Genomic DNA, 19149 nt, shown 5'->3' with positions numbered 1-19149 from the left:
ACAAAAAATTGAATAAAAATATTATAAATCAAAAAATTGTTTTAATATATATTTGAAAATGTTTTATTATATTTTATGTCTTGTTTATAAGTTTAAGAAAGTTTTGACGATTAGGTAATGATTAGATAAAAAAATTAAAAATTAAAAAATATTTTGTGTAAGTTTTAAAAAATTATGAAATGAGATCATCCTTATTCCCAAACATGACCCAAAAAAAAATAAAAAAAAAATGCAAAGACCATAATCTCAACTATACTATATAAGGGTGATGCTACCCTTATATAGTATATAAGTAGTAAACCTTATATAATAGTAGATGAATAGTAATAGAGTAGTAATTCTATCATTATTCTACTATATAAGGGCACTGCTACACTCACGAGGGCAGGCACCGAACTATCAATTTTTTTTTCAAATTTTGTTTAAATTCTTTAAGTATCTTTTAAGAATAAAATCACAAATTTATTAAAAAATTTCTTAATTATTAAATAACAAAATAAAAAAAAGTACAAATTTTATCGTGGATTTTGTACGTGGGAAATTGGGAATATAATTTTCCACTGATAATAATAATAATAAATAATTGAGTAATCCCAGCACACGTAGACTAGACACCGTTGGATGCATTCTGGGCATGACAAAATGACGGAGCACATCCCTTGCCGAATCGGACAACCGTGCCCCTGGGTTTTCAACTTCCGACTGCAGTTTGCAGTTTATGAGGACGACCCGATTGAAATGATCAAGTTCTAAAATATTTAACATTTTCCCATGTTCAATGAGACTCGGTCTCCGCGATTCACACGCTCCATGCCGTTCTCCGAAAGAAATCCATTCATCTTCTGGCTCGGTTTTCCTTTTCACACCATAAACTCATTTCATTCACACGCCCCTGACCCCTCCACTCGCTGGGTCTACGCTCCCATACTTTTTATTTATTCTTTTGTCTGTTTTCTTTTTCTTTTTTGTCTAATGGGGTTTTTGGTTGTTGAGCTAAATTCCAGCTGCGTAGTATTGACTTGCCGTGGATCGTGGAGTGCTCGTCGTGTCCCTGGATACGCTCATCTCTCTTTCTCGGTCTTTGAGTTTGGCTCGGAAACTCCTAGAATAAAGTTCTTTGATTGTTATAAAATTGTTCCTTCACTTCTATCTATTTGAATTGTATGAGAGGTAAGTCTTCCTGTTCTTCTTATCAATTTATCATTTGTTTTCTGTGTTTTAGCCTGCTGAATTTCTGAAACTGATGTTTTATAATTGAATTCCCCGGATTCATTCCCGGGATTCTGAGTATTCAAGTGAGAAAGTTGTAGGGTAGCAATGAAAGTTGTTAAGTTACCATAGGGTGACGATGTGAATATATTTAGCTGCTTGACAATGGTGGAGATTGCAAAGAAACGGTCGATTACTTTTCTGAGCTCAGCCCTAACCCTGAGTGAAGGGGATTTCTTGAAGGGCAGTAGGAAACTCAAAAGTGATGAGCTATATATTCCAAGTATCACACTTCTTAAGTCGAGAAATGCTTTGGCCACAAAGGGATTTTACAAAAATATACTTACAAACTGACATGATTTGGTGTGATACATCAAATTCTAAAATTATTTTTATTATAAATTAGATCATGAAGCCACATCAGTTTCGTGAGTTTAATTTTGTGAAATCTCTCTATAGCTGTAATACTTCTCAAGTCTATAACTATCTCTGCTTGTTGGGAAGAGAGTTGGACCCTGTTGTTGGCAGATTTGGTTCTTGCTTTTTAATAATGTTTTTGTTGAAGACAATTAACTTACCTATTTTTGTGGTGAAGTTATGGGGATATTTAAGCAAAATAAATGAAAATTGTCTATTTGAATACGTGAAAGGAAAATTTAAGGTGCACTTTTGTATTTCATAAACATTCATGGGTCTTATGAATCCAAGTCAAATTTGGAGTTATGTCTATTAATAAAATGGTGCCTTGGCTACTTACTTGCATCAGCTTTTTTTTTTTCCCATCATGACACAGTTGTTGGATATGCAGCGAAGAAATCAGTTTTGAGAGGCCATGAAGTGTTTTTCTTTCCCCAATAAAGAGAAAAATGATGAACCAGGGACGATAAAGTCTATTTCTGTTCGGTCCACCTCCACATCCATGTCCACAGACCAGGATACGAGGAGATCTGGTTCTGAATTCAATTCTCAGAACGTCTCAGAATTAAGCACTGCATCCTCTGTCAAGTCATTTGCAATCATGTCTCAAAGACAAAGTAATCTCAGAGAATTCACGTTCTCAGAGATGAAGACGGCCACAAAGAGTTTCAGCCGCTCTGTCATGATTGGAGAGGGTGGGTTTGGTGGTGTATATAGGGGTGTTATCCGGAGCACAGATGATCCTCATAAAAAGATAGATGTCGCTGTTAAGCAACTAAGTAGAAGAGGATTGCAGGCAAGTTTTAGTGTATGCTTCTAGGTTATTCTTCCTCTTCTGTACTCGAGTGAAAATATGCTTCTAGTGTATTTGATTATGCAATAACCCAGTTAGAATGTTTGCAGCAGGAAAATTTGAAACTTTCAGACATGTATTTTGCATGTTTTTCATGGTAATGATATGAACTTTTGATACTAATGTATTAGCTTTATGGTACAAACACTACAGGTCTGTTTTTTGTAATATATTATCTTCACCCTTATAAAAAAAAAATTATCTTCACCCTCTTATTGGTGAAGTTTATTAAGAAAAACTAAAAGGAAATGGTCTTATTATTGTTTTCTCTGTTATATGTCTGTCTTTGCAGCATTTCAAAATATTTAACGTCTTAAGAGGTACAATTTTGTGTTATCATATCTTGCTGACAGGGCCATAGAGAGTGGGTGACAGAAGTAAACGTTTTAGGGGTTGTTCAACATCCAAATCTTGTTAAATTATTGGGCCACTGTTCTGAGGATGATGAAAGAGGGATCCAGAGGCTGCTGGTATACGAATACATGCCCAACAGGAGTGTGCAAGATCACTTATCAAGCCGATTTCAGACACCTCTTTCGTGGGCCACAAGAATGAGAATAGCCCAGGATGCTGCTCGCGGATTAGCATACCTCCACGAAGGAATGGATTTTCAGGTCTTTTGCATTCTCTTAAGTCTAAGCTTTGGTAGAACTATTTCCTTTTAATTCTAAGATAATCTATTAAGCATCAAAGCTGCTAGTCCCAAAAAATAAAAAATTGTCTTATTTGTTGCTGTTCTATAAACTTTTTTTGTTGGTGCAGATTATCTTTAGGGATTTCAAGTCTTCAAATATTCTTTTGGATGACCAATGGAATGCAAAGTTATCGGACTTTGGATTGGCCAGGTTGGGGCCTTCAGATGGATTAAGTCATGTCTCAACTGCGGTATGTCTACTACACTTGTACTGGCTTTTCTCACACTTAGTGTCTTACTGTTATTTTCATTAATTAGGGATATATACCATGTTCGGAAGATGTCTCGTTTATACTTATCAAAAGAAGGTAGCTCTTTATGGTTAAACTTATATACAAATTCGAGGAAACTATCTTCTAACTTTTCTAATGATAATGACCTTTGTCATCTAAAGTATCTATCTTCTTTCTAACTTTTAAAGCCTCTGTTTTGTTGATCATTTTAATAGATGTACTTAACAAGATAATCTGTGTATAATGTGTTAGATTCTGACTTTGTATTTATGTGTTTTTTTTTTTTTTTTTGCGTGTCTTATTCTTCTTCTTGTTGGGTACATTATGGTCTCATGCATTCTATGTATGTTAATACTAGTTCGCACAAATAGAGGAACTGACTTTCCTAATTTTCGTATAGGTTGTAGGAACAATTGGATATGCGGCTCCTGAATATATTCAAACTGGGCATCTTACATCAAAAATTGATGTCTGGAGCTATGGTGTTTTCCTTTATGAACTCATCACTGGCAGGCGCCCTTTTGATCGGAACCGCCCCAAGAACGAGCAAAAAATGTTGGACTGGGTCAGGCCACACCTGTCTAATATGAAAAAATTTGAGCTGATTTTGGACCCCAAACTCGAAGGAAAGTATTCGCTTAAGTCTGCTCAAAAGTTAGCTGCTGTAGCCAACCGCTGCCTGGTGCGGCAGGCTAAATCACGCCCCAAAATGAGTGAAATCTTAGAGATGGTGAACAGAATTATGGAGACAACAGATATTGGAGTCCCCGAACACCCCATCATGAGTTTAGCTGCAGAAGAAGACTCCATAGAATCCAAAAGAGAACGTTTAAAGAGAATCTTTTTGGATCCACTTACAGGAGAAAATAGTTGTTTGAATTGTGGAACATGGAGACCTAAGGTTGTCATGTTTAACATGCTTGGTAGAAATGAATGACCTGAGAAGTAATACCTTATTTTTGGGGGGGGGAAGAAGAGAGGGGGGGAGTTGTAATGGGCTGGGCCCTCTCTCCATCCCACCCAGCTCCTTCGCGAGGAGAGTGGATACGTGAGTCAGGCACAAGGCTTAGCTGATTTTGACAATTACTCCGTGCATTATGTATTGTGCAGTACTGGATTGAATAAACATAGACGAGTCATGAGTGCATGTATAAACATAGATGGTGCTCTATACTTGCTCATTATTGGCCTCGAAACTTATTATTATTATTTTTTATATACCAAAAACTTTATATCAGTTCTCAGAATATGCATATTCCATATCCATCATCCATCCATCCATCCATCAGTGTTTTCGAATTATTTCTTCTTTTAATGCGTGCTATTTTCTTATAGCATGACAAAAGAGAGGAAGAAAAAAAAAAAAAAAAACCGAAAGGAAAGGACACCATCATAACGGCACGTGGGGTCGATTGAGAGCTGAGTCATTAACAAGGTCCGTTTCTCCTAGAGGTATCTTAACCTCGTACGTGCCACGTCAGAATGTGGCGGCTTCAATTTCCCACGGCGAGTTATAATATACATTACGTAACGAAGGATGAGAAGCCGCTTTTGAAGAAAAAACAGGACAGGCACTATTACTAATATATTCTTTCCGTTACGAATTCGTATCCATAGCTGCTCGATATTTATACCTCCTACGGCTGACGCGTGCAATTCACTCCCCTCCATTCCTCTCTCTCTCTCTCCAGATTCTTGGCATCGCTCGCTTTCACAATCATCCCTTGGGCTGTCCTCAAACCATTCTTGGATTCTCAGAGGTACGTTTCTGTGCTTTTGAGAATTACGCAATGCAGAATTCATTCTTTCTGCCTCTCTCTCTATGGGATATGTATTTTCTTTTTCTTTTTTATGATTTTCTTGGGTATTTTTGAACTTTAACATCGGGAAATTTGAGAAAGGTGAAGTTTTTTGGTTTAGGGTTTTGCGATTCTTGTCATTCATGGGTGAAGTTTGAATTTTTCTATGGAACGAGTTCCTTGTCCTCGTATTTTTATTTATTTATTTTCGGAATTATTGAGTTTGGAGTTAAGGCACGTCTGTGATCCTTGTTTTGAATTACTGTAAAACTCTATCAGTTTTATGTTGCAATAGAAAACTTCATCTATATGATTGAAAGGATTCCGCATATTTTAGGCTTTAAAAGTTTTTAATTTATATTTTCGAGTAGTATCTTTAAAAAAAATATTTATGGGTAAATTTTAAAATTACTTATAAAAAATGATAAAATGAATGGATAATCTACATTTATCGTATCTGTGACTTTCTCCCTCAGTGTCTTTTAGGTCGAATGTATGCTATGTAATTAGGTGTACAAATTACTTTCGCATTGAACTTGGAGATTTTATTGATAGTTGTTTGTGCTTATTGTCAATGATCTCTTTGGCATCTCCTTACGAGAATATGGTGAAGAGTTAGGATATTATTTCAATACTCAATTGGTGCATGTGGAACTTAGGATTAAAAAGGGAAAAAAAAAAAAAGACCTTGGAAATGTTATTGGTTGATTTTTTCTTGCGCCTCTTAAGTGGGTTATGCATATATGTATTTTAGGTGCAATGTGATTATGGCTTATTTAATTGTCTCACCCAATTATTGGAATTGTTTTGGGTGTAGAGATAAAGCGAGGTAGTTACAAGGATCGAGAGCTCCTTTTGGGTCTAATATGCGCAAATGAAAACATATGAGCTAGATCCTGATGTTACTCGGTGGGGTCTCCATCAACTAGATGTTTGCACACTTACAAATAGAGGTTATTGTAGTGCCATTACTCAATATGACCAAGATTTGAGTCAAGTTGAGTATGTCAGAGAAGGTTTTTCTGAGAATGCTAATGTGGAGAATGATGAGGCTGTAGCACGTGCTCTTCAAGAAGAATTTACGCGAATCGATTCTTTTGAAGTTTCTGGATTATCTAATGCTGTGGAAGAGCATTTGCAAGCATCTGTTCTTGCACAGGATTGGCTTGGTCCTTCAGAAAGACATCACAGTTCGGGTGAAGATAACTTCGCCGTTGCCATTCTGATTAATTTTCATTTTTGGTACGATTTCGTGTTTTTCTTATTATGCTAGATCGCCAACAATATGCAGGGCATGAACATGATAAGAAAGCAGCAGATAATCCTGGCAGAAAGATGGAGGATGCAGATCCCAGCATAAACATAATAGAAAAGGCTGATGATCATAGGGCAACTGAAAATGATGTAGCGGCTGAAATTGAAATTTTTGGCTCATGCTCTAGCCCACAAGAACAATCATCAAATGTCGAGGACATGTTGCATACATTGGACATAACAGATGAGTTTGCTCTGGATGGTGAAGTAGGCAAAAGATTTAATCAGATGGTTCCTGTTCCTGTAAGTAATATATTTTTTTTCAAGTTTTAGTTATAGTAGCTGAAGTTGTTGTGCTGGTAACGTGCATTTTCATTTGTTGGGCCCCGATTCTGCAATGTATTACAACTTAGAGGAGAATTGAAGAGCTCAAAGACTAAGGCCTCGTTTGGGAACCCATCTCATATCGTCTCATCTCATCTTATTTCCTTCCCAAACATCACTCAAATACAAACACTTTTCAATTTCAAATCTTCAGCTTTTTCATCTAACAATTACCTATCATTACAACTTTCCCAAACTTCCAAACAAAACACAAAAAATAATTCAATTTTTTCAAATTTCAAAACAAAAATTATATTAAAAAATTATATTCTAACAATATTTTAACTTTATAATATTTTTATTCGATCTTTTCTCTCTTCTTTCCCAAAACCCAGTAAAACATCTTAACTCAAACCATTTCACTACTATTCACTGATTTCTCATCTCATCTCATTTCCCAAATGAGGCCTAAAAGTGGAATTGCCTTGTATATGTTATGTGTAGTGTTATGTCGTTTTGAAAAAATATGAGAGAGAATATCTTTTTTGGAAATATGAAAGTTATGGCATATTGTGTTTCACCTATGTTGAAGCCAATGCCATTGTAAAGCAGATTCCACAAATGATTTAGGATATATTTTATTATTCTAGCATCAGGAGAATGGCAGTTCTGCTTTTATTGAAAGAGCAGCATTTTCTACTCTTTTAGGGATGCTGTAGGAATTTTCTTACTTTTTTTTAGGGGTGCTGTCTGGCATAGAATGGCTATAAACTTTTCAGATCTCTTATGAAGAAAATTATCTCGTTAGTAGCATAATTGGTCATTAATTTATTTGAAAAGTTCTTGGAGAGAGAGGAGTGCAGGGAATTTTGAAGGGGATGAATTACCCCTGCCAGAGTTGAAGTTTCTCCTACTTAAGCTTGAGGGGTATGAATGATTGGACAGCGGCTACAAGATGTTTCTCCGACTCAATTCTGTGGGAGTTATTTGATTTTTTAAATTTTAGATGTTAGTTATGCCTTCTGGGTTTTTCTTCTTTATACTTTCCATGTGCTATAGTTGTGTCCATATTTGCGCATTTAAAAAAAAAAAAAAAAAACTTTGCAACAAGTATAGCATACATTTCAGCAGACATACTTTCCTAATGTCACGGCTGTGGTGGCCTTTAGCATTGAAAGATTGCAACTGAGGCTTTCCCTCATTTGGTTTTTCAGCATGTTCCTAAAACAAATGAGAAAATACCCTCTGTTGACGAAGAAATATCAGATCACCAAAGGCTGCTAGAGAGGTATTATGCCCTTGCCCCTTGTTATTGCCATGCTTAGTATGCTTGGTTATTGAGTGCTCGAGGTTATACATTTATAATGGTTCTTTTTAAATCATTTACCAAGTAATGGCTGTTTCCATAGATATAATACTTTCTGTTTAGATTTTTTTTTTTTCTAAAAGGAAATATGAAATCTATGGAAGCAGCCATTACTTGGTAAATGATCAAAAGAAACCTTTGAATGATCCTTGAGCTGCTATCATGTTAGATTTCTGTTCTGATGGATATATGGGTGACTGGTTTTTTATTTTTTTTGTGGTTTTGTGGGACATGGTTTCTTGATATTAAGATAGGACAGGACTATGAAGTTCATTTTGACGAGCTTTGTTGAGAAAGTGATTACTATATTGCTTAAAAAAGAAAGCAATTACAATGTTGTTTGGTATTTGGGCAGCGTTGTAATTTAGTATAGGGAGAAAAAGGAGGGATAAAGGGGATGGCTGGAGAATTAGAGTGAAGATTTCATTAAATCACTTGGTTCTACCTTTGAATTCACCTTTCAATTCAACTTAGTAAGCAGCTGTTCATATAAAGCCTAAAGATTTGGGTGTTATTGATATTGATTTATGGTTTCCCATGTTATCTGACAAACATTATCAAGTTGATCTTATGTTTTGTCCACACAGTTAAAATAATATTTGACAAAGTTAATATTTGGATACATTAGTTAATTATTTTTGCATAAATTGTTTATTTTTTTTAAGGAATCCCCAACTTACATTCCGTCCATGCTTCTCTTGTGTTGACCCCATCTGCTTGGCTATGCACAAGTGTTATGTGGTGGCCCTTGTGAAATTGCCTTTGAATGAAATTTGTTTGTCAAGAAGTTATTAGTACATTTTTATCAGTTATAGAAACTTTAGTGCCTTATATTCCTTTTTGGATAGTTTCTACAAGTAGAAAGGTGTTGAAATTATTGGACATCTGGTGTTAAGATATTTGGTCTTTTCAGACTGCAGTTATATGAGCTGATTGAGCTTAAGGTTCAAGGAGATGGTAACTGTCAGGTTAGTTTTTTTTTTTTTTCCTCATTACCTTTCTGTTGAAGTACTTAATTCTTGCAAATGTGAATGATAGTTTCCATGTTGTGGACAGTAAAAAAAAAAAAGAAAAAAGAGCAATAAAGTGGTGTAATTTATCAAATGCCTCTGCAGATTTTCTTTTTGGGTAATTAGTTTTTTATCGGACACTTTATAGTGCATGTTTTATGTCAGTTGCTGATCATATCTTTTATTCTCTTTCCGAGTCCATAACCTAAAAAGGCTATATATTGTAAAAGGAAATCAGCCTTATTTTTATGAAAATGCATAGTTAGGGTTCAGACTTCTTCAATTTCAAAGTGGGAAAGGGGTCCCAAGTAATTTGGGACTAGTGTATATAGAAGCGCATTTAATAGTTAATAAGCATTCGATGAGGGTAACCAACCTTTATTTGAGTTTTCTTCTGGGATTGAGGGTAATCCTGCTATTTAAATGTCTAATTTGAGCATATTATCAGTTCAGAAAAAAGAAAGAAAGGAAAAAAAAAAAAAAAAAAAAACCTTGTGTGATAGATACGTTTGGTTCCTTTGTCAGCTACAGTTGGTATTGTTATTAGCTATTGTTGTTTCTTGTAATACCTTGCAGTTATGCATTTCCCAATATTATTATTTTTTTTGATACGTAAGAGAGCATTTCCCAATATTATGAACTTAAGAGACATCTTTTTGTTCTGTATTTTTCCAGTTTCGTGCTTTATCTGATCAACTGTATCGTTCTCCTGAGCACCATGCTTTTGTAAGAGAACAGATCATTCAACAGGTTGGTTGCATTTGAATATGTTCTTTTTTTTTTTATAAGTAATAATCTTTATTGATGTGAATGAAATTAGGCGATGCCCAGGTACACAGGAAATATACTAAGTGAGGCACCTAATTACATTCTAGTAGGCTAGAAAGAAGATAAAAACTCGTGAACATTCCCTCCCTTCAATACAATAGCAGAAAACCACTGGAAAATAGAGAATACAAAAAAGTTCCAGATTTCCCCCACTGCACGCTCCTTGTTATTAAAGCACCTATCATTCCTTTCCAACCATAAACACCACATTAAGCACAGAGGAATTATCCGCCACACGGCTGCTAGTTGGACACTACTATGAGATCTATTCCAGCATGCTAATAGGTCCACCGCACTCTTGGGCATAGCCCAACTTAGCCCAGTTCTACTAAGAATACCAGCCCAAAGCTCCCCAGCCACCTCATATTGTAAGAGCAAGTGATCTACCGATTCCCCACTCTTTTTACATATGTAGCACCACTCCATGATCATCATATCTCGTTTTCTTAAATTGTCAACCGTCAAGATCTTCCCAAGAGCAGCTGTCCAAGTAAAAAAAGCAACTTTAGATGGCACTAATACCTTCCATATACTCTTCCATGGAAAAAAAGTTGGTTGTAGGTCTGTCAAAACCTTGTAGAAAGATTTAACAGTAAACTTTTCTTTCCTCGTGTGAGTCCACAACATACGGTCACCCCCATTGACCCCTAGCTTTGCTGAATACAAGTAACTGTAAAAATCTGCCAGCTCTTCTAGTTCCCAGTCCTGAGCATTTCTTGTAAAAGTGACATTCCAAGTGACCATCCCATTGGCACAACATAGAACTTCTGAAGCTGGAGCTTGCTGATTTCCAGCCAAGTTAAAAACAACTGGGAAAGCCATGCAAAGAGGACTCTCCCCACTCCATACATCAAACCAAAAGCAGGTACGTGTTCCATCACCCACCTCAAACTTAAGATGTTTTTCAAAGGTATTCCACCCCTTCCTTATGAATTTCCACAGGCTTACTCCGTAAGACCCCCTACCCTCCTTAGAGCACCATCCCCACACACATAACCATACTTATGATCAATAACCTCTCTCCATAGCGAGTTCCCTTCCATATGGTACCTCCACAACCACTTCCCTAAGAGTGCCTTGTTAAATACACACAAATTTCGCACCCCTAACCCCCATTCGCCAATGGACAGCTCACCCTTTGCCAACTCACAAGGTGAAGTTTGGATTTCTCCCCCATTCCACCCCACAAAAAAGCTCTAAATAACTTTTCTATCCGGTTTGCCACACCCACCGGTAATGGAAATAGAGAAAGATAGTAAGTGAGAAGGTTGGAAAGAGTGCTTTTGATAAGGGTTAATCTCCACCCTTTCGATAGATATAGCCGCTTCCGGCCTGAAAGTCGTTGCTCAACCTTCTCTACCACTCCATCCCAAATACTTTTTGCTTTGAAAGACACCCCCAAGGGGAGTCCAAGATATTTCATAGGGAGAGAGGCAATTTTACAACCTAGTAACTCCGCTAAAGAGGCTATATTATTCACCGCCCCCACGGGAACCAACTCCGACTTCTCCAAGTTCACCTTGAGTCCTGAAACAGCTTCGAAACACAACAAAACTGCCCTTAAGGCTTGAATTTGGCCACTAACAGCATCACAAAAAATGAGCGTATCATCTACAAAAAGTAAGTGAGAAATGGAGCTGGTATTACTATTGCTGCCCACTGAAAAACCAGCAAGAAATCCCCCCCTTACAGCGGCCTCGACCATACGACTCAATGCCTCCATTACAATAACAAAAAGGAAAGGAGATAGGGGGTCCCCTTGTCTCAAACCCCTGGAAGATTGAAAAAAACCACAAGGTCTTCCATTGACTAGGACCGAGAACCGAGCGGTTGAGACGCAATGTTTAATCCATTCACACCATCTATCCCCGAAACCACATCTTCTAAGCATATAAAGGAGAAAATCCCAACACACATGGTTATAAGCTTTTTCCATGTCGAGCTTGCAAAGAACCCTCGGGATGCCCTCTTTCAACCGACTATCCAAGCACTCATTTGCTATCAACACTGAATCTAGGATTTGCCGACCCCTTACAAATGCATTTTGAGGTTTGGAAATGAGTTTGTCCATAACCAACTCATACGATTAGCTAACACCTTTGATATGATTTTATATATCCCACCTACCAAACTAATAGGCTGGAAGTCTTTCAATTCATATGCACCGACTATTTTCGGAATGAAAGCAATGAAAGTGGCGTTTAGTGACTTCTCAAACTTTTGACTAGTATGAAAAGCTTGAAAAATCTGCATCACTTCCTCATTCACTATGTCCCAACTCTCTTGAAAGAAAGCCATAGAGAAGCCATCCGGACCTAGGGCTTTGTCTCTGCACATACTTTTCACCACGAGATGCACCTCCTCTTCATCAAACGGCATCTCCAACCAACCTGCTACATCCAAATCCAGCTGAGCAAAGAGTAAACCATCCAGTTTGGGACGCCATTCTTCTTTTTCAGCAAGGAGATCCTCATAATACTGCACTATGTGGTCTTGGATTTCTTCGGAAGAATGTAACACATTTGAACCGGAATGGAGGACTTCAATAGCATTGTTTTGCCTATGTGAATTAGCTACCTTGTGAAAGAACTTAGTACATTTATCCCCCTCCTTCAACCAAAGTGCCCTTGATTTTTGCCTCCAAGATATTTCTTCCAACAACAAAACTTTCTCAATTTCGGTTACCACCACTTTCTTCCGTAATAAAGAATCCACATTAACTACCCCTTCCTCCAAAGCCTGCAACTCATCCCAAAGGATATTTTTATGCACTTTCGTATGTCTAAATTCTTCTTCGTTCCACTTCTTCAAATCATACTGAAGGGCTTTAAGTTTACCCGCCACTATGAAACTAGGGGTACCCTCAAAAGAATAATTGTCCCACCAAGCCCTTACCTTATCCGCAAATCCTTCAACTTCCAACCACATATTCTCAAATTTGAAGGAACGTCTACCCCCACGAATACCACCACAATCAAGCAAAATTGGGAAATGATCGGAGCAAACACGTGGCAGCCTTTTCTGACGTAGGTCCGGAAATTGCGTCTCCTAAGAAGAGGAGACTAGAAATCTGTCCAGCCGGGACCCCCCTCGGCTATTGGACCAAGTGTAGGCCCCCCCCAACCAGCGGAAGATCCACAAGATTCAGATCAAAGATCAACTCTGAAAAGGCTTCCATTGCCCCTGACGACGTAGAGGCCCCTGCCCTCTCACTAGGGAACCGAATAATATTAAAATCTCCGCAAAAAACCCAGGGTAAATCCCATAAGGAATGAAGACCCGCCAACTCCTCCCACAAAAAGCTTCTATCTCTATGTACATTGGGCCCATACACACCCTCTAATGCCCACATCCACCCATCCTCAATGTTCCTAAAAGATACAGCCATTGAGAATACCCCCATGCAATCCTCGACCATCTCCACCACTCGCTTATCCCACATCACCAACACACCTCCCGAAGCCCCCGATGAAGCTAAATAACACCACGCCACAAGCTACGAATTATGTATCTATCAACACCACTCAACTTAGTCTCTTGAAGGCAGACAATGTCAACCTTCCAACTACAAAGGAGGGATCTAATGCGGAGACGTTTATTCACGTCATTGATCCCCCTTACATTCCAAGAAAGGATTTTAGGCTTCATTAAATAACGAAGTCCCCTTACCCTTCAACCTCTCCCTCCCCACACTTCCCTCCTTGTTATCGTAATTAATAGCGCATTTGTGACGTTTCAACTCCCGGTCCCGTTTCACTGTTGATTTCAGAACTGTAGGTCTCCCTACCTCCACCGCAATCACAAGGGCCTTAAACTGTTCTTCATACCCAGCAAACGATATTCCCACACACTCTTGAACTTCCTCTACTTTTTTTAACAGCCAGTCGGCTGTTAAATTGTACACTGGCTTTGGAGTAATAGTGCGTAACGGGATGGGGCTTTCCAACTCATCCTTATCACCCTTAATGCCGCTGCCCATAAGTTAATCCACTGATTGAACCATAGAGTCAACCTCCTTCAACACCACTAATGATGACCTAGTACCCCCATCAATCCCCTCTTCCATATCCACCACCCACAACTCCCGAGTGTTACACCCCTCATCCACCTCCCCATCCTCCAAAATTTTCCCAAAAAGCCCATCTTTTTTGACCTCCATTGCCTCTAGAACCCCATCTGCCACTTCCGACGCCAAGGGCATTGCCTGAGCTACGCCTGTACATTCGACGATGATTGGCGGCATGGTCTGTGCGCATCCCAACTTCCTCGACGTCGAAGGGACATCGGCGACCTCCGTTGCACCCAACTGTGCAAGTCCCGATACTGGATCCGCGGCCATCTTCCCTGAAACTTCACTCCCTAGTGGACGGAACTACTACAATGACGTCGAAGGGTCATCGGAGACCTCCACCGCACCTTTCTATGCAGGTCCCGATGATATTGAATGCCTCGGCGACCTCCGTCGCACCTTTCTCATCTATTTCTTGGAACGCTGCCGATGTATATTCCGGCACCCCAGATGTCGACGGAAGGCCCACCACCTCTAACGGCGACCCCTGATCCATTGTCCACGGTGGGTGTTGAGACCCACCTAACGACGATGGAGTTTCGGCTCTTGGAGGCCGACGTGTCCAAGTTGTCCCCACGGCCTGTTGCTTGACAGGCTGGGCCTGTTGAGCCACGCAGAAGGCCTGTTGGGCCTGCTGGGCATTCACGGGCCCATCAACAGATAGCCCTTTCCCTTTAGAACTAAGCCCTTCTGCCTAACCCAAGCCCAACTCCCTCCACCCCCCCTCCTCAACTCTGCATTTCACTATCTCCATATTACTCTGCAGAGTACAAATTTGAGCTTGCATTTCTGACAAGAGACGAACGATACTTTCCTTGTCAAGGCCTGCACGTCCCCTACCATCCTCCCCACTCCTCTGCACCCCAACCAAACCACCATCCCTCCCACGCATGTCAGAGCTAGAGCCCAGTCTAACAATACCTCGAGCAATGTCCAGGAAGCTCGGTTTCTGTAAAGCTACCAAGCTGCCGCTGGAGTGTTGAGGCAGCGCTGCCGTCGACGCTAGAATAAGAACCTCCCTCAAAACCTCCATCAACCTCCTCCATCCCGCTCCCTCACGATCCTCAGGAATAAAAATACAATTCCGACGACCCTCCTGTTTATATTCCACCAAGGCCATGAATGCTCCTTGAGGATTGGAACATCTTTGAGCTATAAAGCCCCTATCTCCTTCGCGATGAGCTGTGTAGAACTCTCTTTTCCCTAACTTCAAGCAGTCGTCCAGTGCCTTGATGAATCAGCTTGTTGCAATTGATCCCAAGTGTAGTTTTTTTACAAACTTCCAACCACGTTCAGTGATAAGCACCCCAGAACCATCTCTCACCACCACAAAAGACTTAAATTCAATGTTAACAACATTCGGAGCTACCATCTTCCTATCCATGCACTCACAAATCACTCAGTCAATCTCCCCTAGACATCAACACAGTTCAAACTAACGAGCAGAGGATAAGTGTACGGAGAGAAAACATTTCCTCTACTTGACACTTCTTTTTGTGATGCAAGTTTGAAAACATTTCAAACTTTCTTCAAATGTTCTTATTTTGTGATGCAAATCTTCAATTTTATAGTAGCGTGATAATTTCTGTATTGATGTCATCAGCTTAAGTCTCACCCGGGAATGTATGAGGGTTATGTCCCCATGGCCTACAAGGACTATTTGAAGAAAATGAGCAAGTATTGTTCTATTCTCTGCTTTCTTGGTATTTCATTTGCTAAAGCTTTATGAATATATTTCTCATGCTTGTATGCCTTCTTTTTTGGGTTTATGAAATAGGAGTGGTGAATGGGGTGACCATGTGACATTGCAAGCTGCTGCAGATTGGGTATAAGGAACTATTGGACTTTTTCTGTTTCTCCCTTTACTTTCTGCTAGCTTTGCCTTTCTGATATTGAAAGCAATACTAAGAGTTTAATATTGACCATTAACCTTCTTTTCTTAATCGCCTACACTTTATAGATTTGAATCAATTTATGATATCCTTTGTCAGTTCATTTATTTTAATTTTTCCTTCTAGTGTGCTTTTTGCTTCTTGAATTTGTTAGCCTCTACATGGATATCAATAGTTTTTGTGTTAAAACCTATTCGGTTGATGAATAATGAATGTTTTACTATATGTTATGCAGTATGGTGTCAAGATATTTGTGCTAACTTCATTTAAGGACACATGCTATATTGAGATCCTTCCACATATCCAGAAGTCCAACCGAGGTAACTGTAAAGCTTTTCATCAATGTTATGGAGCGTGATGTTTTATAACCAATGGAGATCAAAACAGTGGAAATGTTTTAGATTATCATGCTGTCATAATAATCTAAATCGCCCCCTCCTTATGTACCTTTTAAAACAGTGGGGATTTAAAAAGTTGTATCAATCAATATCAACTTCACCATCTGACCATCACTCTCTTGGATGCAAGGAGGTTTTTAAATATCATTCGATCCTTATGAAACTTTTACAGATCTTGTGATGGCCTGATTGACTTTGTTACTCGTTCTATACCTCCATTATGATTTTTTCCCCTTGTTTGGCTTGATCATCAAACTTCTTTAAGCTGGGTACCAAACTTGTTAAATTTCACCATTTAAACAACTAATCAGTAAGGTAGGAATCATTTTTAGTAACTATGATAATCTGAATGGATAAATTTTCATGCCCTTATCTTTAACCCTGTGGTATTTTGGCTTGTTTGGTTAGAGTATGTTTATAAAATACTTTGTTATTTTTGGCTTGTGCAGTTATTTTCTTGAGCTTTTGGGCTGAGGTGCATTACAATTCAATTTATCCGGAAGGAGGTAAACAGTTAACTTTTCGTGATATGCATCTGCTGGAATATAATACAAATGAAAAGGTGACACTTGAAGTACATAGGATGATCTTGGAAATGATTTTTCTATCAAACCCGAAACCTAAAATGTTTTTTCTTGCTGCTTGTTCTCAATAGTGTTTCCATACTCATTGAAAACCTTTAAGCTTTGTATTCAGCATTTGGATTTATTCTATCCTTAGTCTTCACTTGCAAAGCCCCACTTGCCTTTGGAGGAATGAGTAAAGGAAAAATTACCAAAAGAACAGTTAAGGTCTATTATGTTTAACTGCCGCTGGGGGGGGGGGGGGGGGGGGGGGGGGGGGGGGGGGGGGGGGGGGGGGGGGGGGGGGGGGGGGGGGGGGTGTGCAGTTTGGATTTGGTTTGGATTCTCTAATCGACTAGTTCAGCTCCAAGTTGACCCACTGTCGTGACGGGACATACTGCAAGATTAAGTTTTGAATCAAACGTATTTTGGGACACCTTTATACCATCATGCAAATGGAGTTGGAAGCATTTTTTTTTCAAATTAGACTGCTAGATAAAGATGGTAAATACTGGAATATACAAGTACTGTAGGAGAGCTAGAGCTAGAGGAACTGGCAGAAAAGGGAAGGGAATTGAGTGCAAGCGTGTATCAAGTGCCTTCTATTTAATATAGACAACTCATTGTTAAGGAGCAATGCCTTATTGAATTTCTATCTATATGTTTTCTCTAGTTACCTAGCCCCTAAAATCTGAACTTCAGAGTCTTGAGAATGCTGAACAACACATTCCCTAGCTATATTCTTAATTTGCGGATGCATTTGATGGAGGCGTCTTGGAATTTAGGGACCAAGTAAAGAGAAATGGTGGCTGAATTTGTGACCAAAATTATTAATAAAATTATAAAAACAAACTAATGATTATGCAAACAGTTATTGAAAAAGGTTTGCAGAGATTATAAACATTATTAATGATAGAACAGAGCCAAGATAAGGTCCTACATCTTAAATTACCCATGGCATTAAACTAGATCAATCATATTTATTATCAACATTTGCAAAGTTTTAATGATTCTAATTTGTCTCGTGTCTAGATCTGCCTGCATCCATGAAGAAGAAGAAAAAATGGTGGAATTTTGGAAGCCTAATCAGCTCGTGATGGTGTTTAGTAGGTGGGTTTCGTTTTGGGTGACTGCTGGTGCTGCGCGTCCGATTCTTTTGTACATATTACGTTATATATATATATATATATATATATATATATATATATATATATTTTATTGATTTTAAGGTCCTTCGGTCGAAGGGCCCCTTTACTAGTTTGTGTGTGTGTGTGTGTGTATATATATATATAGATATGTATATATTATCAATCATTTTTGTATCGTAATTAGTTTATACGTGGATTTTCCATCCGTTTAATTATCGTAATTTTTCATTACCATTTTAGGTGATATCCAATTCCTTAGATTTATTTTTCCTCGCTACTCTCTCATAATTACATGACTTGATGATTCAGAGTTCTCTCAATAAAAGGACGTAACCAAACTTTTGTTTAATTCAAGTATTAAATTGTCTAAATTCGAAATATAAATGTCCAGAAAATAGTGCTTAAAATATGAGAGCACATGCTCTTGAGGTTTTCAAGAGAGAATAATAATAATAATAAGATCATACACCTGCAAAAGCATTAACTGTAGAGGTCCAATGAGTGATGCACTCTATGATATCTAACTGTAGAGGTTCAACTTGAAACCCTCTAAAATAATAGTGGAATGTTCCCCTATATGATAAATAAATAAAACGTCGATCGTAATTCAACTTTCTGGTTTTCAGATTTTCTCATTCTTATGAATAAATACTAATAAAACGCCAATAAAATGCATAAATGAAAGTAGATGACTGGTGGGTAGCGGAGAAACGTACGGTTAATGATGCATATCATGCCTCTACACATCTTCAATTCTGAATTACTAAGAGCATTGGTCATACTTTGGCTAGCCAAATCATTAAAACTAGTTACAGTAAATTAACTTCTCTAATCATCTTTAGTTAGATTAAATTATGAAATTAAAATTAAATTATTAATTAATATATGCAGTGTATATATAAAATATTATAAAAATTTTTTATTAATATATTAGATTATATAATAGTATTAATATTAGACTATTGATATAGTTATAAGTTATATATTAGAATTAGTTATAAACTATATATTTAATATTAGTATTAGTTATAAACTTTTAGTAAAAACTTGTAGTATTAATTATGAGTATAACTATAATCATTAGTCTATATT

At 38.0% G+C, this 19149-nt stretch overlaps 2 protein-coding genes across 4 annotated transcripts; both read left to right on the top strand.

Moving 5' to 3' along the window:
* Window positions 1-631: 631 nt before the first annotated feature.
* On the top strand, window positions 632-4643 carry LOC121263965 (serine/threonine-protein kinase PCRK1-like). 2 transcript variants are annotated; one of them, XM_041166978.1, is made up of 5 exons: window positions 632-1546; window positions 2018-2422; window positions 2833-3093; window positions 3242-3364; window positions 3807-4643. In XM_041166978.1, the coding sequence occupies exons 2-5, from the start codon at window positions 2042-2044 to the stop codon at window positions 4341-4343; spliced, it is 1302 nt and encodes a 433-aa protein (XP_041022912.1). In that variant the 5' UTR covers window positions 632-1546; window positions 2018-2041; the 3' UTR covers window positions 4344-4643. The 2 variants fall into 2 exon arrangements, with proteins under 2 accessions (XP_041022912.1, XP_041022903.1); XM_041166969.1 differs by having other exon boundaries at window positions 633-1170.
* Window positions 4644-5009: 366 nt separating this feature from the next.
* On the top strand, window positions 5010-18223 carry LOC121263938 (OVARIAN TUMOR DOMAIN-containing deubiquitinating enzyme 9). 2 transcript variants are annotated; one of them, XM_041166966.1, is made up of 12 exons: window positions 5010-5166; window positions 6023-6401; window positions 6497-6762; window positions 7998-8071; window positions 9063-9117; window positions 9835-9909; window positions 15660-15733; window positions 15834-15882; window positions 16184-16268; window positions 16796-16852; window positions 17942-18071; window positions 18120-18223. In XM_041166966.1, exons 2-11 carry the CDS (start codon window positions 6080-6082, stop codon window positions 18004-18006), a joined length of 1122 nt encoding a protein of 373 aa, XP_041022900.1. In that variant the 5' UTR covers window positions 5010-5166; window positions 6023-6079; the 3' UTR covers window positions 18007-18071; window positions 18120-18223. The 2 variants fall into 2 exon arrangements, with proteins under 2 accessions (XP_041022900.1, XP_041022901.1); XM_041166967.1 differs by lacking the exons at window positions 16184-16268; window positions 16796-16852; window positions 17942-18071; window positions 18120-18223 and adding an exon at window positions 15961-16158 and having other exon boundaries at window positions 15834-15928.
* The last annotated feature ends 926 nt before the right edge of the window (window positions 18224-19149 follow it).

This window comes from Juglans microcarpa x Juglans regia, chromosome 1D (assembly GCF_004785595.1).
Source record: "Juglans microcarpa x Juglans regia isolate MS1-56 chromosome 1D, Jm3101_v1.0, whole genome shotgun sequence".
Lineage (NCBI taxonomy): Eukaryota > Viridiplantae > Streptophyta > Magnoliopsida > Fagales > Juglandaceae > Juglans > Juglans microcarpa x Juglans regia.
This window is presented reverse-complemented; position numbering and strand designations above follow the sequence as displayed.